This window comes from Xyrauchen texanus, chromosome 28 (genome assembly GCF_025860055.1).
Source record: "Xyrauchen texanus isolate HMW12.3.18 chromosome 28, RBS_HiC_50CHRs, whole genome shotgun sequence".
In the NCBI taxonomy this organism is placed as follows: Eukaryota; Metazoa; Chordata; class Actinopteri; order Cypriniformes; family Catostomidae; genus Xyrauchen; species Xyrauchen texanus.
The window spans coordinates 13533870-13560938 of NC_068303.1; the positions used below are offsets into that span (position 1 = coordinate 13533870).

At 41.2% G+C, this 27069-nt stretch overlaps 3 protein-coding genes across 4 annotated transcripts in view; 2 read left to right on the forward strand and 1 right to left on the reverse strand.

Moving 5' to 3' along the window:
• The window catches only part of LOC127621651 (cyclic AMP-dependent transcription factor ATF-6 alpha-like), a 54425-nt gene extending 51326 nt beyond the window's left edge, over window positions 1-3099 (forward strand). Inside the window, exon 16 of the mRNA XM_052095331.1 lies at window positions 1372-3099. Within this exon, the coding sequence (XP_051951291.1) occupies window positions 1372-1574 (203 nt within the window). The 3' untranslated portion in view covers window positions 1575-3099. The remainder of the gene's footprint in view (window positions 1-1371) is intronic.
• A 323-nt stretch (window positions 3100-3422) lies between these two features.
• On the reverse strand, window positions 3423-14186 carry LOC127621650 (olfactomedin-like protein 2B). The gene is made up of 8 exons (XM_052095330.1): window positions 13698-14186; window positions 10825-11088; window positions 10584-10691; window positions 9703-9867; window positions 8138-8321; window positions 7015-8022; window positions 4913-5089; window positions 3423-4807 (listed from the first exon to the last, which is right to left on the reverse strand). Exons 1-8 carry the CDS (start codon window positions 13851-13853, stop codon window positions 4188-4190), a joined length of 2682 nt encoding a protein of 893 aa, XP_051951290.1. The 5' UTR covers window positions 13854-14186; the 3' UTR covers window positions 3423-4187.
• Window positions 14187-26057: 11871 nt separating this feature from the next.
• LOC127622171 (protein FAM102B-like) overlaps window positions 26058-27069 on the forward strand; it is a 37440-nt gene continuing 36428 nt past the window's right edge. For both annotated transcript variants that reach the window (XM_052096148.1, XM_052096149.1), the window contains exon 1: window positions 26058-26505. In XM_052096148.1, coding sequence (XP_051952108.1) covers window positions 26372-26505 — 134 coding nt within the window. In that variant the 5' untranslated portion in view covers window positions 26058-26371. The remainder of the gene's footprint in view (window positions 26506-27069) is intronic.

A 27069-nucleotide genomic window follows, 5' to 3' on the forward strand; every position in this document is an offset into this window, starting at 1 on the left:
AAAACTCTCTTAATTGGTTTTTAAATGTACTTTATCTTGTATTTTCTTTATAATTTTTATGTACTTTATCATTCTTTATCATATTTTAAGCACTTTGAATTGCCATTGTGTATGAAATGTGCTATATAAATAAACTGGCCTTCCCTTGCCTTTTATAATTATGTTTTCCTCTCTTTACGGGACGGCTGTGGCTCAGCGGGTTGTCCACTAATCGCAGGGTTGGTGGTTCGATTCCCGGCCCACAGGTCTTCACATGCCAAAGTGTCCTTGAGCAAGACACTGAACCCCAAATTGCTCCCAATGGCAGGCTAGCCCCTTGCATGGCAGCTGTGCTGTCATTGGTGTGTGAATGGGTGAATGAGACGCAGTGTAAAAAAGGTTAAAAAGGCGCTATATAAGTGCAGACCATTCTTCTTGACTGCCCTGCAAAGCTAAAACTTTGTAACTATACCAAGACCTAAAGGCTTCAACGTTTTTTGATTAACCAGCCAAATGTGGATTGTAAAATAGTCTCATTCTGTTTTCTCTGATTTGGAGCATACAGCATCCAAACCCGTCTGTCACAGGTTTTATTGCTATGTCTTATTGCTATGTGTTTAATGCTATGTCTTAAGCCCAAAGTATACTTTGGTTTTAATGTGAACACTTGGCATCTGTGCTCAGCCTTTGAAAGTATACTTCATTTGAGTGTGCGCATACATAGGTGGTTGGCGCATGCGCGCCTCAACTGCTATAAGATATCGGACTTTTTTCTTCTGGAGTTTAGACCCATAAAAATTTTGTTACATCTCTTCAGGCTCGAGTTATACAAATGCAGGTTTCTCCTGACCACCTCACACTCGTGCTCTTGACATGCACATCCACTGATGTTGTTTCCACCATTGTTGTTATTCAGCGATTACATCATCTTCTAGCTCTGTGATTGTTGATACCTTGTGGACCCAGTAATTAGTGCAAATCATTTCAGGCACATGTGCATACTGCATGGTTAGAAATTGATGGTGGACAGGGGAAAATATAATCGCTCTCATGGGTGTTGGCCAATCTACACATCTCATGGGTGTTGATTAATCCAGAGGGGTTTTGCTCAAAACTTCTCCTTAACCTCATTTTTCTTCATGTGGGAGTCATCTGTTGTGTTTATTGCTATGTAAAATTGAAGGTCAACATGTGACTGACCTCTATGAACAATCTGTCTGAATGCCTCCTAACCTCTGGCCACCCAGCACATCACCTGGATTTTTTAAAGATGTACTTTCACAATTTCCAATTTCCAAATGTATAACTGAGCACCAAGCACTGTTTTGTGTGATTCTAATTGTTTGCATGTTTGTTACTAAATACTAAAGTCATTTTTATGTCTCATTACAGAGAGTGTCATAAAAGACAAAGAGTTTGAGGTGATGATGCAAATCGACTGTGAAGTCATGGACACCAGGATCCTCCACATCAAGTCGTCTAGTGTTCCGCCCATCTTGCGTGTCAATCAGACGGACACAGGCTCTTTCTATCACTCGGCCCCCAGCAACAACCAGCCTCCAACCCCTGTTGGAGTCCTTGTGGGTTCTGCTTAATCCCAGCAATTCACTAACTACAAAAATGTATCTTGCCATGTTGTCATTTTCGCATCATCTATTTTATTGAATTTTTTAGTGACTATTCTTGTCAGAGTGGCATACCGTGTTTCACCCAGATAATGTAGTTAATGGGAATGATAGACCTGTACTTGACGTCACCTCATCACAATACAAATGTGTGCCATTCAATACGAAATAAATATACAGATTTATTTCAAGTAGTCTTTTTCTCCAAAGACTACTGTTACCTAGCTTATCTGACTTCATTGATTCAAATGTTTGTTTATTCCAAGCAGACGCAACAATTAATGTTCAGTCACTTTTAATGTCTTTATTGATGTCATGGTTCAGTTGCATTTTCATTTTATTTATCTGTTCTGTGTGGTTGTGTTGTCTGGTTTTGTTTTGTTTGCACTGTGCTTATGTTGCTTAGTAAAATGATAGAACTGGTAAATATTTATTTTTTATTTTCAGTACCGAGCTTGTTTGGCACATATTTAAGGCTCAGATTCATAGAAATATTATTTAATTCTACTATCCTCAAAGAACCCGTTTTGGCAGTTATTTTTAGTTGCTGCTAGTGAATAGAAAATTAAGTGTGAAGATTGATTATTTCCCCTTTTAACTAATTTCTCATGAGTGAATTTTATTTTCCTGGAGGAATAAAAGCTTCTTGTCATTCAGGACACTGCTCTAAATATAAAAAAATGAGAAGAGTGTAAAGGAATGTTTCATGGTGTTTAAATCATCCCTCTGCTTAGATTTTTCAAGGTTATAACTTTAGACGTATTCTAATTGGCACAGTTTGGGGATAGGGGTTGTATGCTAAATTTGTTAGTTCATTTAAATACATTTCGGGCCCTTATGTCTCTATGAGGCTTAATTGCACTTTAAATAAGGTGCACTTACAAAGACAATTGTTGATAATTGACTGGTTTGCATGAAAGACGCAAATAAGTCATGATAATATTTTGTCTCATCTGTCCTTTATTTACTCTATGCATTTGTGTCCATTTAGTGTGTTTTATTCAGAGGTTTGCTCATTTATTGTCATGTTTAGGATCCTGTAGTCGGTTGTCACTGGAAAGCAACATCATCATTGGTTTAATCTTGTGTATATCACCAATCTACATAAGCAAATTTGCTGTGCTGACCAATCAATATTAGAACTCCTTAAGGGGGTAGGAATCATCACACTTTCAATTTCACAGATGATAAACTGAACTCTGGTGGGAGTATGTTCTCAAAATGTGGATGATTTATTAATAGAATATTTAGTGAGAAATTAGCAAATATTGGCCTTGCATAACATTGCTGCAGAAATGTGTCTCTGTTACACTCACTATTTGTGATTAAACAATGTTTTTTTATTTGATCAAATATTTTTCACAAATTTTACACAATTATTAAATGTAATATATTTATGCAATTTTCCTGTTTGTTCCTGTAAACAGTGAAGGAAATTAAATGAATTTTGTGACAATGCAAAAATAAATAAAAAATAAGCACTGGACAAATACTAGCTCACGGTTATGGGTGATTAGTGTGTATCTTTTGTTTTCTCGGTCCAGATATTCTGTAGTTCTCTGCAATCTTGTGTGTAATAGTAGGATTATGCCAGTATGAATTTGATCTCTGAAATTGTAGGGTTGTGAAAGTGAAGGCTAGGAAATATTGTAAAGTGCTGATTATAGCCCTTTTAAAAAGCTAGCTTTAAACTATGGTGGATTTCTCTTTTGTTTGTTCAGATTTAGCCCTTTTGGATGAAGGGGTTTACAGTGCAACACAGTGCTCTTTTCTGAGTGAGTGTCCAATGACAAGGTCTGTGCTGACAAAATACTCTTTAAAGGAAAACCAATACCATACATTTTATTTTTCAACTCATATTTAATTGCAGTCATTTTCTGAGTCGAACAGAGATTTAAGTTTGTTTTGTAAGTGCTAAAAAGTTGCAAATGAAATTGCAAAAATACAAAATATGCATTAAAACATGACAAAATTACAAACAGTAAAGACTCAATGAAAATGTGCCCAGCATTTCTACTGTTTATCCTTAAATGGTACAAAGTTGCCAACTGTAGTTGCAAGTGAAAGTAAAAAAACATTAGATGTTTATGAAAATACAAATTGTATTTATTTTACATTCATCAATTAATCCCCCATGTTTTAGCTTTTATCTTACAGTATATACAATGTATTCTACTAAATTTAAGAATACAACACCTCAACACATTTTCATAAATCTGCCAGCCTTACAAGAGGTACAGATAAAAATAATAATAAAGAGGTCTGTTTTCATAGTGCAAAAGCAAGCAAGAGAAAGAAATGATCATCAATGCAAAGCTGCGACGTTTGGGAGATATTAATTGAAAAATTCCACAAATTAAATTTGATATTTCGTTTTTGACATAACTAAAAATATGGGTACAGAAGGAGGTCATTTTTGCACTTTGAAAACAGCACCAACAGCAAATTAAAATGAACATTGAACTACATAAATTTGATAAGAATAGCTGAGTGAACTGATCTACAATCCACATTAACACATATCAAGTTTCTCCTGACATCTTTTTTTGTGCAAAAGAAGTACACACACTTTGTCATAATGGTCTACAGTGGGTCTACATATGCAAATTGAACATTATAAGTGACCTGATGTCCGTTATCCCAGGCATACAACACCCTCTCTTTGGGGTTGTAATCGATCTGAGTGATGTAAGTATAGTTGTTGCTAAAAGGCAAGCGAGGGATCATCTGAGTGTTGGTGTGGGTATCAAAGGCATAAGACAAATTGGTTTCTTGTTGATTGTAGCTCTCTGTTGCGTAAAGAACGCCACATACGATGAAGCAGTTGCCATAGCGATTGCGCCGGAGCCCAGTCCTCCAAGTGGTTTCACGCTTCATGCTCAGATCGTTGGGGTTCAGTTGACTCAAGACAATCACTTCCTGCAAGAAGCCCTCGTCATCCAGAGCAGGATAGATCACCCAAAGTCCACTCTCATCTATGGCCAAATCCATATCTGAGTTTCCTTTCCATCTCCATGCAGACACATCATCGTTCTCAAAGACCGCATCGTGCAGCATGGTCCAAGCAGCCACATAACGCAACCGGAGGTCATACTTGATAATGTCTCGAGAGAATGCGCGGTTGTAATAGAAAGCACCATTGTAGACCACATGGCCAGTGCCAATCCAGTTATAAGGCAGCTTGTAGGAATTAGTAAAACGACCTTAAAGGAAAGTTATGAAAATGAAACAAGTACTTTATTTATTTACAATGTTAATTCGTCAATCTGTATTACCGTAAGGTTTTGAAAATAAATAAACAACAATACCTTGTTTGAAGATATCCATGTTGCGGAACTCAAGTAGGTTGTTGCCATAGTAATAGTTTGTGACATATATCTTGTCATCTTGAGCCAGTGGATCTTTCATCCAAGCGCCTTCATTACGACCATATGTATTATGTGTGACAGGCTCTGCGATTGTGGCCAGGGTGTCCTTACACATTCCTGTAAACAAAAACAGACCAGTTCACAATTACAGCAGTGTTCTACCTTTCATTTTCCAAACAAGCTGCATTTCCAAGCACAGACTAAATTCTGAATTCAATTTCAAACGATAATTTGACATTAAAGACTGAATTGTTTGGTTGATGAGCAGCATATTAGAAACCTGGCGTGCAAACTAATATGGGTTTTTTAATGACCGATGCCGATATCTACAGAGTAGGATGGCAAAAGATATAATGTGATAACATAAGGCCACATGTCAAGGTCTGGGTAGATTAAATGGTAAGTGAACAATTAGTTCTCATAGTCAACATGATGAATGCAGAAGTAATGGGCAGGAGTAAAGACCTGAGCAACTTTGATAAGAGCCAAACTGTTATGGCCAGAATACTGGGTCAGAGCATCTCTGAAACGGCAAGGCTTGGGGGGTGCTCCAGCAGTGGTGAGTATCTACCACCAGTAATTCGAGGAGGGACAAACCACAAACCGGCGACAGGGTGTTTTTTAGCCAAGGCTTATCGATGCGCGAGGGCAACAAAAGTTATCTCATCTGGTCCTAACCGACGGAAGGTCTACTCTGACACAAGTCACAGAAAATGTTAATGATGGTTACAGGAGGAATGTGTCACAACACAGTGAATCACACCCTGCTGCTTATGGGGCTGCGTAGCCGCAGACCGGTCATAGTGCCCATGATGACCCCTGTCCACCATCAAAAGCACCTACATTGGGCATGCGTCTGTTGACAATGAACCTTGGAGCAGTGGAAAACGTTTGCCTGGTCTGATGAGTCCTGTTTTCTTTTACATCACGTGGATAGCCATGTACGTGTGCGCCGTTTATATGTGGAAGTGATGGCACCAGGATGCACTGTGGGAAGACGACAAGCCAGTGGAGGGAGTGTGATGCTCTGAGCAATTTTCTACTGGGAAACCCATTCATGTGGACATCAATTTGACATGTGCCACCTACCTAAACATTGTTGCAGACCAGATACACCCCTTCATGGCAATGGTATTCCCTTATGGGAGTGACATCTTTCAGCAGAATAATGTGCCCTGACATACTGCACACATTGTTCGGGTATCGTTTGAGGAACATGATGAAGATCTCAATCTGACTGAGCATCTGTGGGATGTGCTGGACCAATAAGACCGATCCACGGTGGCTCCACCTCCCAACTTACAGGACTTGAAGGATCTGGTGCCAATGTCTCCACCACAGGACACCTTCAGGGGTCTTGTAGAGTCCATGCTTTGGCGGGTCGGCACTGTTTGGTGGCATGAGGAGGACCATCAGCATATAAGGCAGGTGATCATAATGTTTTGGCTAATCCGTGTACATAAACAGGTGAATTTAAATTGACTTCTCTCAAAATTAGCAAATACCGGCCAATTAATCAAACTGGCCAATATATCGGTATATAGCAATATTATATCTAATGCTGCATTCACTTCGTGTAGGAACTGTGGTAATTACGAGAAGGCAACTCAGAGAATCGACCAAAAGGTGTTCACATTCTAGGACCATCAAACTTATTTGTTTCTATGGCAAAACCCATAATGCCATAACTGCATATGTTCTTGGTTTGCATATGTTTAAGAACAAAGAAAGCACTCCAGGTAACAATGGCATAATAAAATTGCATAATCAAACCAAAATATGTTTTCTTAAACTTTAACTTTTGAGGCCACAACAATATTGGTTGTTCTGACATGGCATCATGACTGTCAAGTCTAAGCTTTCATAGAATTCAGAGTTTACAACATATTATTACAGAGTTCTACAAAGACATGAGCTCTTTTGACAAGTCAGAATCTTGTAATTACAGTTATTCTGACATGACTTAAATGCACAACAAAACCTCTATTAGCAACCATCTCAATCTGTCATAAAAGAACATTAAAAAAAACAATAAACCAAACCTGGCTTCTTTTGAGGTTGCTCCTTATATTTCTCTGTCACCACAGTCTTCACAGCTGTCCCTCTGTCCATCTTCTCCTCTACCTCAATGACTTCCTCTTCATCCCAATGTATACTATACTTGCGTTTGCCAGGTCTGCTTGTGGTTGCTGTTGTTGTTGTTGTAGGTGAAGTAGTTGTCAACAAAAATGCCATAGAGGTAAAAGTCATTTCAGGATTCTTTTTGGGTAAGTATGTGATAGAGTCTGTCTTACTTTCACTAATATGTGGTGTTGAAACCAAGGTGGAATCTTCTCTTCTGTCAGCAGGTAATCCCAAAGTGATTTCTGTGGCTGTTAATGTATTGTAAATAGATTCTGTAATGGTGGCAGGTAGCTTATGAATAGTTGGCTCTTGAGTTATGCCCTCCATTGAAAACAAAGGTTTAACGGTTTTAGGGGCATCTTCTTTCAAGATTTGTTTAGTCACAATTGCACCTTTAGTTGTCCCCTTGGTAATAATATCTGTAATGGTTGGCACTGTAGTAATTACTTTTGCAACAGCTGCTGTGACTGACTCATTTGTCCTTATGTGGCTCAGATTGGATGACTTGACCAAAATGTTTTGAGCCTGTCTTACAGATGGAGTTGAGGGCTCCACGTTGTTTGTTTTCTCCATTTTTTTGATGATGGTCTGAGGTTTGGTCTGTTCCTCAGATTTCATACCCATGAAATTATCCACCGCAGCAGGTGTTGGTGTGGTTTTATCATCTCCTGTGTTGGAAAGAGTGGTTTGAGCCAGAACAGATTTTGGGTCAGAAGGTCTCTTAATTGAAAGGGCAGAGTCTGATAGTACAGTGAATGGAGACTGAAAGCTATTTCGTGCAGCTCCCCCTTTTGAAATTTCAGTCTTGGGTTTAGGTGGCACAGACCATGCTCTTATGACAGGCTTGAAATGGCGAGCTTTGTGATGAAGGAGTTGCTCATCAGCAAATAGGTCAACTGGGCTATCACCACTGAGATTCTCATCTACTGTAATAGGGAACAAAACATCTAAGATAGGTGACTAAGATAGGGAAAGCATTGAATTTAAAATTAGTTACTCTAGTAGAATCATTTGATACTGAAACAATGCAGTAATACTTACAGTTCTCCTCTGTGTCTGCCTCTTCCACTTGGTCAGATTTATAAAATGTCATCCCCCTAACAATTATTTTTGGATGCTTCTCCCTCCTATGATGCTCTTGTTCTTGCAAGGTTGCAACAGCCTTGTCTAGGTCTGATTCACTCCTCTTCAGATGATCTCCAAGAAGTCTTTCCTCATACTTACTCTTTTAAGCACATCAGAACATACAATGACAGTTAGATTGCACGCAATGAGCTATGATGCTTTAATATTTAATATACCATATCTAAATGAACAGGTTATATCTAAAAAAATAAAAATATACGACAGCATTCATGGCATAATGTTACAACAAAAAATAATTTTGACTGGTCTATCCTTTTCTTAAATTGTTTTTAAATAAAAAAATAAAGCACTTACAATGGAAGTTACAGTAGATGGGGCCAATTCGTAAATGTTAAAATACTCACTGTTTCAAAATACAGCCACAATATCAACACAATATGCATGTTAACGTGATTTTATTTTGATGAAATCGCTTACTAACCTTTTCTGTGTTAAGTTATATCCAATTTTACAACTTCGTCGCAATGACAATTTAATGTCAATGAACCCTAAAGCCACCTTTTCAATGTCTTTGACGTATTTCTGTCCCTAGTGGCAGTCGTGATGAACTGTCATTTTGATTGCAATGGATTTTATTAATTGAGGGAGAAGATATCAAATGTTTACCTCAGAATGACATTATTGTGTAGGATTTTGTTGAGCAGATTAATGAATTCAATAAAATTCAGGATTAATATTCACTCAGTATTTATTATTAATAATATTTTTTGTCATTAGTACTGTTTTATAGTTCATATTATGATCATTAATAGTAACAACAATCCTTCATAAATGTGATTTTTATATATGTAAGCTTTACGTGTGCAGCAATAAAAGACACATGTACACATTTAATCACACATTTACTGTAATAAAAAAGCTTTTTTGAAGTAGCAGATGCTTAGAATAAAGTTTAGGACAAACTCAGTTGATATTTCTCAATTCGCGCAGATAGTTTTCAGGAATACGTCACTTCTGGTCAGGCGGCTGCATACGGTCTTGTTGCGAGATTTGAAATATTTCAACACAGCCGAAGCTCAAATCGGATCTGAAAGCATTGCATCTGGAGACGGTCGGAACCCCACGCATTATAGTATATAATATAATAGATACATTAATTAGAAGGGAAAAAAATAAATAGAAGTTTACTACTGCATGTTAACACTTTTTGCAGAGTATTAGTGCCTTCTTTGCAGGCAAATTGTTCTGCTTGCCCAAGCACATTTTATGAAAGTTGATAGTAGGATAAATTAGGAGGTTTCAAAACACTCTGGCATAATATGATGTCACTTTTGACTCAAAGACATCCTTTCAAGCTTGGCATATGTAAATAAATAAAAGTCAGCAGCAGGTGGGCCAGTTCAGTTCATAGCTTAACATAATGTTTGGATTGTTCCATTACTATATAATGCACATGCTTATTACATAATGTAAGGACCAGCCTAATTTGTTTTAAATAGCAATGGGAAGTACCCTCCCACCTCTATGTGCTGAAAAGCAGCTGCCTCGTCATTCTGATCCCTCTGGCTATTTTTCTTCTCCTGCAGTCGTGGCAGTGGAGTTGTAGGTGAGGATGTGGGCAGCTGTGGATTTGGTGAGGTGCTTCTTGTTTTTGACCTCTCCTCAGTCTGGTTTTTGGAGACTATCTGTGAGGTTACAGCCACAATAATACATCAATGCAATGAAACACTGGTAAAGAGGATTGTGACAAATTATATATTCTCATTTGTGGGGAAAACATCTTGACAATTTGTTTGGCAGGGTTCTTTCTTTCTTCAAAACCGATGTCAGGCAGAATGTTAGCCTCAGTCACCATTCACTTTCATTGTATGGAACAAAAGATGCAATGAAAGTGAATGGTGACTGAGGCTTACATTCTGCCTGACATCTCAATATTGGTTCCATGTAATAAAGAAAGTCATACAGGTTTGGAATAACATGAGGGTGAGTAAATGATGACAGAGTTTTCATTTGTGGGTGAAATATCTCTTTAAGGAACACAGTCTACTCTACAGCATATAAAGAATTAATGGAAAGCTTAAAACAAACTCACAAATAATAATAATAAAAAACTAATTTAAGCATATTTTTATGATCTACGCATTTCAATTTCATTAAAAAATGTAAATTTAATTTAACTGTTAAAAGTTTAAGAGAATTAAATTAAAATTAAATATTTAGTTTTTTTTTATTTCATTTTATTAAAGATTACTCAATTCAATTTGATGGAATTTTGTTTTGAAATTGTAATGCATAAATCTTAAAAAATAATTTGGAGTGCAGGTGTGTTTAGGCATTAAACATAAGAAAATGTGGTGTGGTTAAGTTCAACACTGGCAAAGCAAATTGCACTGTTACTTACTTTTTCAATATTGTCCACGCGATTAAGAAGCTTTGTGGTGACCGAGTGCAATTTCAGTAGGTCCATGCCATAGAAGGCACCCTCCAGCAACTCCAGAACCGTGGACAGCTGTAACAATGAAGTAAATTCTGTCAGGGCAAGTGTTTGGTTTATTGAAGAGAAGGAAAATGGTTTGCTTTCATTTCGTGCCATATTTGGGTTGGTATTCAATAATTATGCCCTTTAATATCAGTCCAGTCACCTTGATATTATCTTTCCCAGCCTGTTGCAGCTGCTTCAACCTAAAGTCAGTCTCACATGGGTTTACAGCTGACGGTGGAGCGATGCATGAACATTTGCAGTGTGGTCCTGATGTGATGGTCTCCACCGTGTAGAAATCCTGAGGCGTCATGTGACCCTCCTGGATCCGCTTGCACGCACTCTTGCTCAAAGGTCTGACAACACATTTACAGCCACAGTCAGAGCCTTCCGAAAGTGCTTTCACTTTGTCATAATCACCCAGCAGCTACAAAGAGAAGAGGACGAATGCATTTTTCAGCCTGCAAAAGCTAGTAATACTTACTACAGGTCAAATGTTGCCAGCATGTGCTATTATACAGATACAGTATTCCACTATTAAAAACAAAACAACCAAAATTCCCCTAAATTACATTCTAAAGGCTGTAGGCTTCGTGTGCCATGGTGCATTTTATGTCCTTTTTTAGTTGGGTTTAGTGCTAAATTAGGGTTGATATAGGGGACTAGTGTTGAGTATGGTGTTTATTTTATTTTATTTTATTTATACTGTTTGTTAGTGTTCGTTTTATTTTGCACAACACTGTTATGGTTGCAGTGTTTGTCTCACATAGCCAAAAGAGAACAGTGTGATCCTCACTCAAACCTAACCTTAACGCAACTTAAATACACAATTTTAGTGAATTTTTATAAATTATTATTTTAAACTGTATATTTGGTATATATCCGTATGGACATGCTGGCAATATTTGACCTGTAAGTAAGTCAGTGATCCCACTGGGAGCTAAGGCTACTACAATATTCAACACATTTTGGTGATTTCTTTTCTAAATTAACTGTATTCATTTGATTGGACTTATTGTAATCTTACCTGAAGTGAGTCAGTCTATCCACTGGGATACTACTACAGCCTTTGGAATTCGAAAATATGATTTAAGTGAACTTTTTTTTTTGTTTTTGTAATGAATACTGCATATGTATACCGTGTATATATAATTAGACATATTGGAACAATAAGACCTGTAGTTAGTCATATAGCAAACTTGAAACAACATGGGTTGTGAAAATAACACATTACAGAATTATTGTGATTTTTTTCCCCTAAAATAATTGAAAACTATACATATAATTGCACAAATTGGGAAAATATGGCATGAAGTAAGTCAGTCTACACACTGGCAGCCAACTACATCCTCCAGAAACTAAATCATATTTTCAGTTTTATATACTGTATATAAAACTGTGACAATATAATTGAGCAATTCCGAGATTTTATAACGCAATTGCGAGTTGATATCGGAATTTAACTAACTGCAATTTATCTCGCAATTGCGCTAAAATAAAAATAAAAAAGTCAGAGTTAGCTCTTATTTTTTTATTGCGAGGCGGGATCCGTCTTCCATACTATTTCAAATAGTAGTTATAGCCACAAAACGTAAACTATATAAAACGTATATATTATACGCATAAGTCAGTTGATTGAATAATTGGACGCCGTCGATGTTTTAGCGCAGTGGGTGGAATTTCCAGACGGTCCCTTACGTACGACAGGAAATGAAAGCGCATCCGAGCGGTTGCAGGCTTTATTCTGTAGCCACAACAAACGTTGACTGTTTTAAGTTTATTATCCCTCAGTATATATTTATATAGTATGGTTATAGTTAACTTAATTGTGAAAATGATATATTTGAATCAAGAGAACGCAGATAGGAGAAACCGAATATCGCTCTGACACGATGGGCGTGTTCCCTTCAGAAGTGATAAACCCTATATGCCCTTCGAAGACTTTACCATGCACTGTGAGAACTTTGGAGGGCTAAAGGGTGTGTGGCTTAACAAAAAGGGCTCTTTTTTTTAATTGGAAACTTTGTTTGAAGCGATCTTACAGCATGAATATCATGACTGTTCTCCCTTCAAAGTGCTCTTCGGAGTTTGCCACTCATAAAATAGAAATTGCGAGAAATAATGTCGCAATTCCGAGTTTATTCCACGCAATTGCGACTTCAAATCACGCAGTTGTGGGTTGATATCGTGTAACTGCAACTTATATCGCTTTTGCTTGATTAAATGTCAAAATTGTGAGATAAAAAGGCGTCTATTTTGTTTATTGCGTTTTCAATTCTAAATCAAAAGTAGCTATATAGCCACAAAACGTAAACTAGGCCTATATATATAACGATATTGGTGTGATAAAATCGCTCACTTACCATTTCTGTGTAAAGTTAGGCCTATAGCCGTTTTATAGCCAATGAATGTAGGCTAGTAATGTCAACAAACCCTAAAACTATAATATGACTGTAGAAATTACGACTTAAACAACTTTACAGTTCAAATAGGCCTAATACATGTGTTTTAACAGAAGAATTAATGTAAGAGCTTTTATAAAATTATAAGCTTCACATTTCCGCCTTTAAACCCTCCAAAAATGGGCCCCATTCACGTGCATTGTAAGTGTCTCACTGCAAGATTTTTTCCTTTTTTTTCTTCTTTTTTTTAAGAAAAGGAGGGTCGAAATAATTTTTTGAGGTATTCAACATTATGCCACAAATGCTATATTGAACCCGGAATAACAATGGCATGTTACCTCTTTTACAGTGTGTTAAATCGAATATGATGATGAAGCAACGTTTTTAAGTAAATGCACATAGCTATAACTGTGTACCTTGTAAAGAAATGTTTAGTGAAGCAGCCTAAAAATTGTGACTTTGTTTTTTTTTTTTTTTTGCCTGACAATTTAGGTTAGACAATCGAAAGTAAATTTTATGGGTTAAATAGGCTACAGTATAAATATATCCTTGATGTAACAATTACAAGTTAACACTTTTTTTTCCCCCCCCTCAGTGTATTCTGAGATGCGGGCTTTGGTTAATATTAGCTTACCCGACTTAATATATGTTCTTGATTATCCATTTCCACTTGCAGAGCGTCATTTTGTTCCTTTGTCATCTCAAGAACTCGCTGTTGTGATTTTGGGGCTGCTGAAGTCAGAGCAAATGCCACGAGCCATAAAACGCACCATATTCCCGTATCAGTCATCACGCAGGGTGTTTGATGCAATCCCTTCAAGCATATGACACTTGTAGATTGTAAGTAAAAACTAACCTTTTACTCTTCAAAAACTAAAATCTAGAAGAAAGAAAAAAAGAAAGAAAAAACACACATCCTATTACATTGCCTTCCAGCTGAAAAATCTGAGACGAGGTTTTGCAAAACTCAAGAGGAGCTGAAGTCCCAGTCCCAGATGAGGGCAGGTGCCTGGTCCTCAGTGTTCAACTGGTCTGAGAAGAAACGGGAGTGAAGTTACATTTGAGCTGAAGTGAGGGGGCAGGGTGGAGAGACTCTTAGCGCACACAGGTTGCACAAACAAATATTTTCATGCAGCTAAAAGAAAATGACATCCCATTGACTTCTATTCCTAAACTAAGCTATTTATAATAACCCAGACTAACTCTAACCCAAACATTTTATATGCAGCATTTCAAATCTTGTTAGGAATTAACTTCTGTGGACACTGAAGTGTTATAGCGCCATCTGTAGTTTAATTGGTGGATCCATTAGGCTTCCAAAAATCCAGTACAAGTTCATTCTGTCAGGTGTCGAACTACCATAATGAAACACTAGTGGTCAGTGTTGATTCATTTTACTGCGAATGAGAAAACATTCTTTTGGGCCCTTGGTTACGCTTTACTCTTTCATTTCCAAATAAATGGTGGCATTATCGTAAAAGAAGAAGAAGAAGAAGAAGGAAAGAGGGATCATAAAGATTTGCATTTTGTTTTTATTTAATAATGCCCTGAAGAAGATTTTTGACATAACAGATACATATTCCACAAGACAAAATAGTAACTGAAATTACACAAATGATCCTCTTCAAAAGATTACATTCCCTTGTGCCTTAATATGGTATGTTGCTTTCTCTGTGATCAATTACTTTTTGTGTAATAATTGTTCATGAGTCCCTACTTTGACCTGAGCAGTGAAGCTGCCCACATTTCTTGAGAAAACTCCCCCAACTGCTGTACATTCTTTGGTTCCCTATCGATTCAGTTCACTCAACAATGTGGTGGAACACTTTTGGGGAATTCCTTAGACGACAGCCTAGTTGGAGCCCCTGTATCATAACACCAACCTTGTGATTGGTAATGGTGTTTGAGCCCTGCCATTTAGGTGCATTTGCCCTATATATGCGGCCTCTTAAATCACCATTTCTTCAGAACGTATTTCCACACACGCATTTACATGCTGTTCACTTTCCCTCTCCGCTAGTGTTTGCCTGGAGGCTTCATGCAGGCTGTTTCTGTATTGTGTTCACATAAACTATGTTTTCATAAAAATCCGAAGTGCTAGTCGCAAATATTGAGAAGCACACATTCATATGCAGAAAGCTTGGGATGCGCCTATGTTGCCCGCAGGAACTCACAATATCCTCGCAGAGAACGAGATAGAGAGCGTTCCGAACTGTGGTGCACACAAAGGGTCTACAGCCAATGTCTTCCATTCAGGAGTGAGCTGGTGGGATGCAGTTAAATTGTAACTGTATTCCACTACAGTTACAATTTAAATAATTGGTCATTAAAATACAGTTACATTCAAAAAGTATTTTGATTACTGGAGAGGTTTCTTTGCATTTTTTTGTCATTTGTTTAATTTAATATTTAGTCCTTTCAGATGGACACTTAGTCATTAAAACTAATATTTTAAGAACTCCACAAATGTAATATTAGCAAACTATAGTTTTGGCAAGTCATTTAGGACATCTACTTTGTGTATGACACAAGTAATTTTTCCAACAATTGTTTACAGACAGATTGTTTCACTTTTACTTGACTATATCACAATTCCAGTGGGTTAGAATTGTATATACTTTAAGTTAACTGCCTTTAAGCAGCTTGGAAAATTCCAGAAAATGATGTCAAGCCTTTAGACAATTAGCTTTTGATAGGAGGTGTTCTGAATTGGAGGTGTACCTGTGGATATATTTAAGGCAGACCTTCAAAATCAGTGCCTCAATGCTTGACATCATTCGAAAATCAAAAGAAATCAGCCAAGACCTCAGAAAAAAATTGTGGACTTCCACAAGTCTGGTTCATCCTTGGGAGCAATTTCCAAAAACCTGGAGGACCACATTTATCTGTACAAACAATAGAACGCAAGTATAAACACTATGGGACCAAGCAGCCATCATACCACTCAGGAAGGAGCCGCATTCTGTCTCTTAAAGATGAGTGTAGTTTGGTGCGAAAAGTGGAAATCAATCACAGAACAACAGCAAAGGACCTCGTGAAGATGCTGGAGGAAACAGGTAGACAAATATCTATATCCACAGTAAAACAAGTCCTATATCAGCATAACCTGAAAGGCTGCTCAGCAAGCCAGGCTACAGTTTGCATGTGCACATGGGGACAAAGATCTTACTTTTTGGAGAAATGTCCTCTGGTCTGATGAAACAAAAATGTACCTTTTTGACCATAATGACCATCATTATGTTTGGAGGAAAAGGGTGAGGCTTGCAAGCCATCCCAACCGTGAAGCATGGGCATCATATTTTCGGGGTGCTTTGCTGCAGGAGGGAATGGTGCACTTCACAAAATAGATGGCATCATGAGGAAGGAAAATTATGTGCACTGTAAAAAATTGCTGTAAATTTACGGACAAATTCCTACAGCAATCTACTGTGATTCTTAAATACAACAGTTTGCTGTTACAAATGCTGCATTCTGGAAATGTGAAATTACTGTGAAATTACTAGTTATATGGTAAATGGCTATTGTTTGCAAGGCATTAGGGGAAAATGAACATTTAATTTAATGATATAATCTTGGTGAAAGCTAGTGACATTTTGTAATGGATATTTTAAAATCCTTTATGAAAATTTTAGTTTGTGGCACATGATTAGTGTTTCTGACCAACTCCTCTGTTCTTTATCATCTCACATCAGCCTTCACTTGTCTGAGAAGTCAAATAAGAAAAAGTATAAATCAACCTTTGAAGCAATGTACATATTCAATGTAAAATGTTACCAGGATTGAACAACAACCTACACACTGTAAAATTAGAGTATACTACTTCATTGTGAGTTATAATGGTGAAATACCCATATGCCTTTTGCACTTGAATAAGTATGCATGCTTTGGCAATGCATCGGGGATACAAAAATAAATAAATGTACAAAAGTTTTATTCAGACTTAATAGAAGTCTTAGTTTCATTTAGTGTTGCTGTTTTGTTATCAATAGTTGTGTTTTGTTTGAAGTCACCATTATGGTGTTTAGTGTTCGCTTGAGCTTGCACCATGGACCTTCTTTATTATTATATTATGTTCTTCCAGCCATTCAATTTGTGTTTAAGGAAAACAGAAATTGTTGCACTGTGCAACATGAAAGACAAAATCTAAGGTCTTACTGAATGTCTGATCATACCTTGCAAATGGTACTCTATGTGGCAATAGTTATGCGTTACACATAAAAACATTAAAAGCAGTAAAGGTTATTTCAGCAAAATTATATTAGCAAATTGAGTGTTTGATGTTATTGATGAATTTTCAGCATTGCTCGAGTTGTTAACAAAACACAAGCAGAAATTAACACTTGGCATACCAAACGCAACAATGGGGACAATTAACAAACATATTTTTACGTTAAAAAAGTAAAAGCTGAGCATTAAAATACAAGTAGCTTAGACTGCAACAAAAACAATGTCAAAATAAACCTAAATCTATATAATTTCTTCATGCTGCAGTGCAGCAGTGAATTTAGCTGTTAATTTCAACAACAGTAATTTCATGGCTATATGCTGCTAAATTACAGTTGTATACTGTAGCTGTAAAAACAGTATCTAGCTGTTCGTTTCAAGACATCGTTAATTTAACAGTAACTTGCTGGCAACCCTGCTGCCAGTTCTTTACCGTTTTCTGATGGGAAAATCTTTAAAAGTGTGTATATATTGAAGCAACATCTCAATACATCAGCCAGGAAGTTAAAGCTTGGTCGCAAATGGGTCTTCCAAATGGACAATGACCCTAAGCAAAATTAATTAAGGACAACAAAGTCAAGATATTGGAGTGGCCATCACAAAGCCCTGACCTCAATCCAATAGAACTGAAAAACGTGTGCGAGCAAGGAGGCCTACAAACCTGACTCCGTTACACCAGTTCTGTCTGGAGGAATGGGCCAAAATTCCAGCAACTTATTGTGAGAAGCTTGTGGAAGGCTACCCATAACATTTGACCCAAGTTAAACAATTTAAAGGCAATGCTACCAAATACTAATAAAGTGTATGTAAAGTTGAGATGAAATAAATTATTCTCTCTACTATTATTCTGACTTTCACATTCTTAAAATAAAGTAGTGATCCTAACTGACCTAATACAGGCAATGTTTTCTACAATTAAATGTCAGGAATTGTGAAAAACTGAGTTTAAATGTATTTGGCTAAGGTGTATGTAAACTTCTGACTTCAACTGTATCTACAGAAATTAATCCAAAATCAGACATTCAAAAGAAAAAGGAGCTTAGAAAGAGCAGTAGGTAGCAGATCATTTTTGAGTTTTTTACAGAATAAAAGTGAGTCATACCTCTATAGCAACTGTGTGAATATTAGTTTGATATCCATTTAAACATGAGCCAAATTTAATACATTTTGCAGGCGCCACGCGCGAGAAAAAAATGCTTTTGGTGAGAAAATAAAAGGGAAATATTCACCAGGTGGTGGGTAACTTTGTTAGCAACTGCATCATGTTTTTTATGAAACAGTGAACAACAATCAGATTCTTGCTTAATAAAGTGACGTGCACAGTTCAATTCAAACTTTCAACATCTGCTGCTACTCACGCATATTTTACTTCATTGCAAAATGTACCATCAGATGTTGTGATCTATGATGCCATTGCCTACATTTTATTTTTCTCCAGAACTCCATGGGATACATGTGACATTTTCCTCAGATTAAGCCACTAAAATAATATGTGAGGAACAAAATCAACTGTAGTTGCACTGAGATGTCAGTATCCATTTAAAGAGACAGTACCGATTTAGCATGTGTTCTGAGTATTGGTGTAAATCATTGTAAATAGAACAACCTATGCATGTAAACAATAAACATGTAACAACTATATGTATGCAAAATTATAAATGCAGTTTCAAGACATTTATTGATGGAATAAAATGAGTTTGACATATTTCAGAAGCTAATATGTGAAAATCTGTAACAATACCCAGCCCTAATTTTAAGTTATTTTTGGACCCTGTGCAGATATCAGTTAGACTATCTAAAATTACTTGAGAGCAGAAATGTCTCAGGATAGACTGAACAAACTGGCACTCTTCTCATTTCAGAAATGTAATGGTGACTTTGCCAACAAGAAAACTCATACATTTAAACATTAATATTTTATTTTGTTAGTAGGCTTTGTTTTTATAGTTTTTATTTTTAAATAATGTATTTCTTTATTTAAATAATATTTGCATTTGTAAATAAGTTGTGAATTACTTATGAATTAGCAATGTTAAATATCCATCTAAAATGTTTATATTGGATATAATCCCTACCACAAACCCAAATTGTTAAGGGGCCCTACAATAGTTCTGTACACGGGCCCAAAATTTGGTTATTTACCAAACTTAGAAAATTTAATATTTTAATTCCATGATTAGTTCTAGATAATGTATGACACAATTGATTTAAAGGGGATTGGGGTTTTACAAGGGGGATGCTTTTTGGTATTTCTTGCAACATGGGGGATGCCATCCCCTCGCATCGCCCCTCAACTCGAGCCCTGTATATTTGGTACAATGTAAGGTTTTTGCTTTTGTGTTCTATGAAAAATATGTTCTATATGTTCTGCTTCCTGAAATAAATAATTTAGTATAAAAGTGTTATAAACTTAATCCTGTGTCCTTCTAAAAAACGTATCGGTTACCTAACGTAACCTCGGTTCTCTCTAGATGAGGGAACGAGTATTGCGTAAGCTAGCTTACGCTACGGGAAAGATTCATCTTTTCTGAGATATTGAAGCCAAAAAATTATCCTTAATTTTTGTATCCATTGTCAACGCAGTGCAGCAGCTGCAGACCTTGAGCGGGCTAGCTAGCGAGCTCATAGGTTGCTCTGCGGCAACTGCTGCAGCCTATAGACGAGCTTGGGCGAACTCGCATCCAATGAGAGGCGTCCGCGCTCACTGCAACAAAGCCCGCCAAAATGGGCGTGACTAGAGTGCATATAAGCGTAGTTCGTAGGCTGGAACCCTGGTTTTCATTGACTGAAGCGAAAAGTCGCTCGTGGCGCGAGCACGGCCGGCTACGCAATACTCGTTCCCTCATCTAGAGAGAACCGAGGTTACGTTAGGTAACCGATACGTTCTCTTACGAGAGGTTCTCTCATATTGCGTAAGCTAGCTTACGCTACGGGAACCCATTGTCAACGCCGTGCGCGCCAAGCATCCACTGTATGAGCCCCAGGGAATTAAGGGGGAACCGGGGAGCCCTTATGAGTGGGGAAATAATATTTGGCCGGCAAGAATGCGGGTCATTGATTGTGTAATACATAAGCACATAGTGGGAAGGGAGCGACAGAGCGGCGGTGCCGGTCTGTGTGGAATGTGTCCCATCAGTGCAGCTCACCAGGGAGCTGTAGCGTATTAAACCGCTAGTAGTTTTGCCTGCAGAGCGGGCACTTCCATATTGTAAAATCTGACAAAGGTGGAGGGGAAGTCCATCCCGCTGCCACACATATGTCGTGAATGGAAATCCCGCTGGACCATGCCGACGAGGATGCCATGCCTCTAGTGGAGTGAGCCCTAATGCCCAACGGGCATGGCAGGTCTTTTGACGCGTATGCAGCAGCAACAGCGTCCACTATCCATCTAGATAGTGTCTGTTTCGAGCGGCGAGACCTTTGGTGCGCCCTCTGAACGAAACGAAAAGCTGCTCAGAGCGTCTGAAAGCGGCGGAGCGCGCAGTATACAATCTCAGTGCTCTGACCGGGCAAAGGAGATTGCCGTCGCGTTCGCTATCGGGTGCTGGCAGCGCCGATAGGGAAATGACCTGTGCTCTGAAAGGAGTACCGATCACCTTGGGAACATAGCCGTGTCTAGGCTTTAAAATGACCTTGGAGTCACTTGGTCCAAACTCAAGACACGCAGCGCTGACAGACAGCGCGTGAAGGTCTCCCACACGTTTGACTGATGACAGGGCAGTCAGAAAAACGGTTTTGAGTGAAAGGTATTTCAAATCCACGGATTGAAGTGGTTCGAAAGGGGGCTTTCATAGTTTCGAGAACTATAGAAAGATCCCAGATAGGAACCGATGTGGGGCGCGGGGGTTCATCCTTCTAGCTCCCCTGAGGAAGCGGATGACCAGCTCGTTTTTACCCCATGACTGGCCGTGCAGGGGTTCAGCGAACGCCGCAACGGCCGCCACATACACTTTGAGCGTGGATGGGGATCTGCCCTTATCCAGCAGCTCTTGTAGAAATACGAGCAGCGACGACACCCCACATGTCCGCGGGTCCAGGTCTCGGTCGGTGCACCATTTTGAGAACACAGACCATTTTGACGCATAGAGTCTTCTCGTGGAAGGGGCTCTAGCGTGTATGATGGTGTTTATTACTCCTTCTGGCAGAGCGACGGGTAGTCGTTGATCACCCACGCATGCAGCGCCCAGCGCTCTGGGTGGGGATGCCAGATTGTGCCGCGAGCTTGAGAGAGGAAATCTGCTCTCACTGGGATGGGCCACGGCGCTGTCAGTGACAGCTGCGTAAGCTCCGGGAACCATGTCTGATTCTCCCAACGTGGGGCTATGAGGAGCACCGAGTGACGCGTTTCCCTGATCCTCTGCATTACCTGTGACGGGAGGGAAGGCGTAAAGCGGGCGTCTGGGCCAGTCCTGGGCCAGCGCGTCCTCGCTTTTCGAGAAAAATATTGGGCAGTGAGAGTTCTCTTTGGACGCAAAGAGGTCTATCTCCGCTCTGCCGAATAGGTGCCATAACGTCTGGACTGTTTGAGCGTGCAGGGACCATTCCCCTGGGGGAATATTGTCTCTGGACAGTCTGTCCGGGCCGTCGTTCAGGTGGCCTGGCACGTGCGTCGCCCTCAGCGAGCGCAGGTGGCACTGGGACCAACTCAGTATGCGTTTCGTCAGATGGAAGAGGTTCCTGGATCTGACACCGCCCTGACGGTTTAGGTAGGATACCACAGATCTGTTGTCCGAACGGACCAGGACGTGGTGACCCTGAATGACCGGGAGAAAGCGCACGAGCGCGTACTCGACCGCTATCATTTCCAGACAATTTATGTGAAGGAGCTTTTCCTGAACTGACCATAGGCCGAAAACCGGAGAGCCCTCGCAGACCGCGCCCCAACCCGTGTTGGACGCGTCTGTCGAGATGACTTTTCGGCGAGATACAGCTCCCATTGTCACTCCCCGCTGATACCATTCGGCCACTGTCCAGGGCTGCAGAGCTGAAATACAGGTCTGAGTCACCTTGATGGGCTGGCGGCCTGTGGCCCAAGCCCGGCGAGACGCTGGGTGTTTAGCCAATGCTGAAGCGGGCGATGTGCAGTAAACCCAGCTGAAGTACTGCTGCGGCTGAGGCCATGTAGCCTAGCACTCTCTGAAATTTCTTCAGAGGTGTGAGGCTGTTCATCTGAAATGACGCGTCTAGTCGCTGCACACGGCGCGCGCTGTGTAGATAAGCGAGCCGTCATTGCCACTGAGTCTAGTTCTATTCCAAGGAAGGAAATTGCCTGACTGGGCTGTAGTGAGCTCTTGGTCCAATTGACTGCAAGGCCCAAACTGTTCAGATGACTGAGGAGAACTGTCCTGTGAGACAGAAGCTCCGTATGTGATTGTGCCAAAATCAGCCAATCGTCCAAATAGTTCAGAATTCGCAAACCCTGACTCCGCAGGGGTGCGAGCGCCGCGTCCATGCACTTCGTGAAAGTACGGGGTGCTAAGGACAGGCCGAACGGAAGGACGGTGTATTGATAAACCTGGCCGTCGAAGGCGAATCTCAAGAATGGCCTGTGAAGGGGATTTATCTGAATCTGAAAGTATGCATTTTTCAGATCGAGAGAAATAAACCAGTCCCCTGGCGCATCATGCGCGAGGAGTTTGCTGGTTGTAAGCATTTTGAACGGTCTTTTGCAAGCGCTTTGTTCAAAACCCTGAGATCTAATATTGGTCTGAGGCCGCCGTCTTTCTTGGGGACAAGAAAATAACGGCTGTAAAACCCCGACTCGCTCAGGGGAGGCGGCACTCTCTCTATGGCCCTTTTGCACAGAAGGTTTGCTATTTCTGAACGAAGCATGCACGCTGCTTCCGTGTTCAAAGTAGTTTCGAGCCGCGCTCTGAAGCAAGGAGGACGGCGATCGAACTGTAGCAAATAGCCCTGTTTTATTGTGCTTAACACCCATTCGGATATCCCTGGAATATCTTCCCACGCTTTGAAGCGTAATGTTAGAGGGTGAATGGGCAAATCGCTCTGATTGCTGCACACAGCGCACTGAACAGAATGTGTGAGCACGTTTACTGTGCTTATGCTGGACTGCTCGCAGACAGCATGGACAGGCTGTTCTGTGAGTGACTTCCCGATTGAGGTGAATGGGGAAAGAGTCACGTCTGTTAAGTGATGCGCAAGCATAGCCACGGGCACGGGACTTACATACAGAGAAGTGTTTGCTGGCCGTGTGACAGAGCGGGCAGAGAATGGGCGCGCGCACGTATTCGTGAGCGCATTTATTGACTCTAACACTCGAGTGGTTTGTAACCGCTTTTGAGTGTGCTCTGATGGGGACACGGAACGTGTAATGCTTGTGTGTAGAGGTGAACACTAGATTGTGGGCACATTTTCTACACATAAGGCTGGTCGTGTGACAGAGCGGCCAGAGAATGGGCGCCGCGACGGATTCGTGGGTGCGCTTATTAACCCTAACACTCGAGCGGGTCGTAACCGCTTTATGTGAGTGTGCTCTGATAGGGACACGGGACGTGTAATGCTTGTGTGTAGGGGTGAACACTGAATTGTGGGCACATTTTCTACACATAAGGCTTTATTTTGGGTCGCCGTGGAAACGGCGTTTGAGTGCAGGCAAGCGGGTAATATCACCGGCTTGTTGGCTGCTGAATCCACCACTGCAGTAGCCTGAGAGAAGGGGACTGACAGGGGCGTACGGGACTTACATACAGCTGGCCGTGTGACAGAGCGGGCAGAGGAGGGAGCGCGCGACGGGCTCGTGGGCGCGTTATTAACCCTAACACTCGAGCGGGTCGTAACCGCTTATGTGAGTGTGCTCTGATAGGGACACGGGATGTGTAATGCTTGTGTGTAGGGGTGAACACTGGATTGTGGGCACATTTTCTACACATAAGGCATGTTTACTCTTTACAAGATTTCTTTGGGTCGCCGTGAAAACGGCGTTTGAGTGCAGAGCAAACGGGTAGTATCACCGGCTTGTTGGCTGCTGAATCCACCACTGCAGTAGCCTGAGAGAAGGGGACTGACAGGGGCTGAAGCTTTGACGGTGGTCCGGCCGTGGCGGGACTGAGCCGTCGTTTTCTCAACAACGCTAGGAGGACTTCGGTTGCTCAGGTTTCAGTACAATCTTAGGCCGAGGCCCGCAGGGGGCGGCGGTCTGCGGCGGCTGTCTGAGCGCGATCGAGGGCGGCCGCCCTTTCGACGCTGAGAAGTCTGGCTTGTTGAGCTGGGCGCTGTGAAGAGGCTTGTGCAGGAGGCTGATCACGTGGGCGGCCTGCAGAGGAGCTAACGCGACGAGGCAGAAAGAGATTCATGGCTTGGGCTTCAAGAAACGGTCAACAATGCCACTCACCGCGGAACCGAAGTGACCGGACAGAGAGAGCGGCGCGTAGTGCGTTCAGCTTCTCCCAAGTTGGCTAGTCAGATCTGAAACAGCCTCTGTCTGTAAGACGGCCATGGAATGCAGAGCAGATGCGGCTTGGCCGGCGGCGGTATAGGCGCGGCCAACACAGGCGGAAGTAGTTCTGCAGGCCTTAGACGGGAGCACCAGCTTAGACCGCCATCTCGCGGAGGGCGGGCAAAGGTGCGGCGTGGAGTCTGTTGGGAGCCTGCTCAGGGGGCGGTGACCACTCAAGCCCGAGGCGGTCGACGGCCTGTGTGAGGAGGCGTGTTAGTTCCCCTTCGACTCCGGCGCGGGTCCTGCTGGATTCCTGGGCCGAGGAGGAGGCGTGTGAGCCTGACCACTCCTCGCTGTCCGAGCCATGATGGAACAGCCCTTATCCTCTGCTTCTTTGTCCGAGATGGCAGCAGAGCAGCCGCCGGCGGCAACTCGCGCGTCCCGGGTGGGCGGGGAGGGTGAAGGCGATGCTCGAGGGAGGGCTCCTGCGAGGCAATCGCTTCTACCACTGGTTCCGGCAGCCTTTGAGAGCGGCGCTTTTACCGCAGCAGCTGAATGGAAGGCGGCGCGGCGGCTTCGGTCCTGAGCGCTCGAGTCGAGCCCGCAGGGTCGACATCGGAAGCTCCTCGCAGAGATCGCATCCGCCTTCAGCGAGGGCGAGCTCTGCATGCCCCAGTCCCAGGCAGCGAGCGCAGATGACGTGGCGGTCTCCGGTGCTGAGAGGGGCGCGGCATGAGGCGCAAGTGGAGCGAGGCATCTTTTAAAAGACGCTCGTACTCTTTTGTGAAGTTCATAAGAACTAGCTTGCTTTAAAAGGATACGTCGCCGGATGGCGTAGCTCGCAGGACGGCTGAAGGTGGCGAAGACGGCCGGCTTCTTCGAGCGCTGTCCACGCTTGCTTGATGCCCCTCGAACGGCGACGCGGCTTCCAGTTCAGAGATGCGAAGAGCTTCGCTGAAGAGATGAAAATCAGGGTTCCAGCCTACGAACTACGCTTATATGCACTCTAGTCACGCCCATTTTGGCGGGCTTTGTTGCAGTGAGCGCCGGACGCCTCTCATTGGATGCGAGTTCGCCCAAGCTCGTCTATAGGCTGCAGCAGTTGCCGCAGAGCAACCTATGAGCTCGCTAGCTAGCCCGCTCAAGGTCTGCAGCTGCCGCACTGCGTTGACAATGGATACAAAAATTAAGGATAATTTTTTGGCTTCAATATCTCAGAAAAGATGAATCTTTCCCGTAGCGTAAGCTAGCTTACGCAATACGAGAGAACCTCTCGTAAGAGAACCTCACTCCTGGTTCACTTTCTCTTTATGTGTCCGCTGGCCCTTTAAGACGCGCAGCCGATTGTTACTACACGATAACGCGCATCGTAACATTACCCAGTACAACGCAACACAAGAGCTCCGTAGGGTGAAACATTGCATCATTGAAAGACTGCATATCCACCCATTTTCAGTACCATTTTGACTGTCAAAATGTAGTTTACTACCACAGGAAGCCTTTTAGACTATATTATTGTAGCTAAGCCTTATATAATAAGCAAAGCGGGATTCCAGTAGTGGCTAACGGCTATCAGCTCCAACAACAGAGACTGATCAAAGATGTGTAAATAAAAGTGATGCTCCTCTGCGGCGGATGACCAGAGGTACTTTCGTGCGGTACAAGACTGGTGGGAATCGACAGTCAAGATGATGAAGAAAAAGAAGTTTAAGTTCAGAGTGGATTTTGTGTTGGACGAGCTGTCGTCGGTTCCGTTTGTGAACGGGGTTCTGTTCTGTAAAGTCCGCCTGCTCGACGGCGGATTCTCGGAAGAGTCGTCACGGTAAGGAGGCTGGGAAATGTGTAGGGATGGAGGTGTATACTGTTGTCTTATACCATGGAGGGTAGTAATAATAATGTTGTGTTCCCCCCCCCCCCCGTTGTGTTTCGCTTTGTAATGAGTAGGGTAAAGGTAACCCCCAAAAATACAACGTGATAGTGCACATTTTGAGAACGGTGGGATTAAATTATGATTTCCTTACGATTAAAGTCAGGGATTTTCAACCTTTACAGACCCCTGTTTTAAGTTATAATGTGTTTAATTGCATATTTCAGTCAAAGTCTGACTCAACCTTTGTGTGGGTCTCATCATATAAAAGCAAATTCAGTGGGAATTTATAGTGCGTGTCCTGTATGATTTAGATTGTTGTGAAATGGATTATAAAAGTTACTTAAAGGCTTAGTTCACCAAAAAATGGCGTGTCAGATATGTATGACTTTCTTCTGGAGAATATAAAAGATGATTTTTAGAAGAACATCTCAGCTGTGTAGATCCATAAAATGCAAGTGAATGGTGACCAGAACTCCAAAAGCTCAAATAAAGGAGATAAAGGCAGCATAATGGTAA

What these genes read in the sequence shown, in the direction of transcription:
- LOC127621650 (XM_052095330.1), bottom strand. Translation starts at nt 13,853, where the DNA reads ATGACTGATACGGGAATATGGTGCGTTTTATGGCTCGTGGCATTTGCT. An exon ending in CTGCTTTTCAGCACATAGAG is followed by an intron (nt 8,322 to 9,702) that starts GTGGGAGGGTAC and finishes TGTGCTTAAAAG; the next exon opens with AGTAAGTATGAGGAAAGACT. An exon ending in GCAACCTCAAAAGAAGCCAG is followed by an intron (nt 5,090 to 7,014) that starts GTTTGGTTTATT and finishes TTTTGTTTACAG; the next exon opens with GAATGTGTAAGGACACCCTG.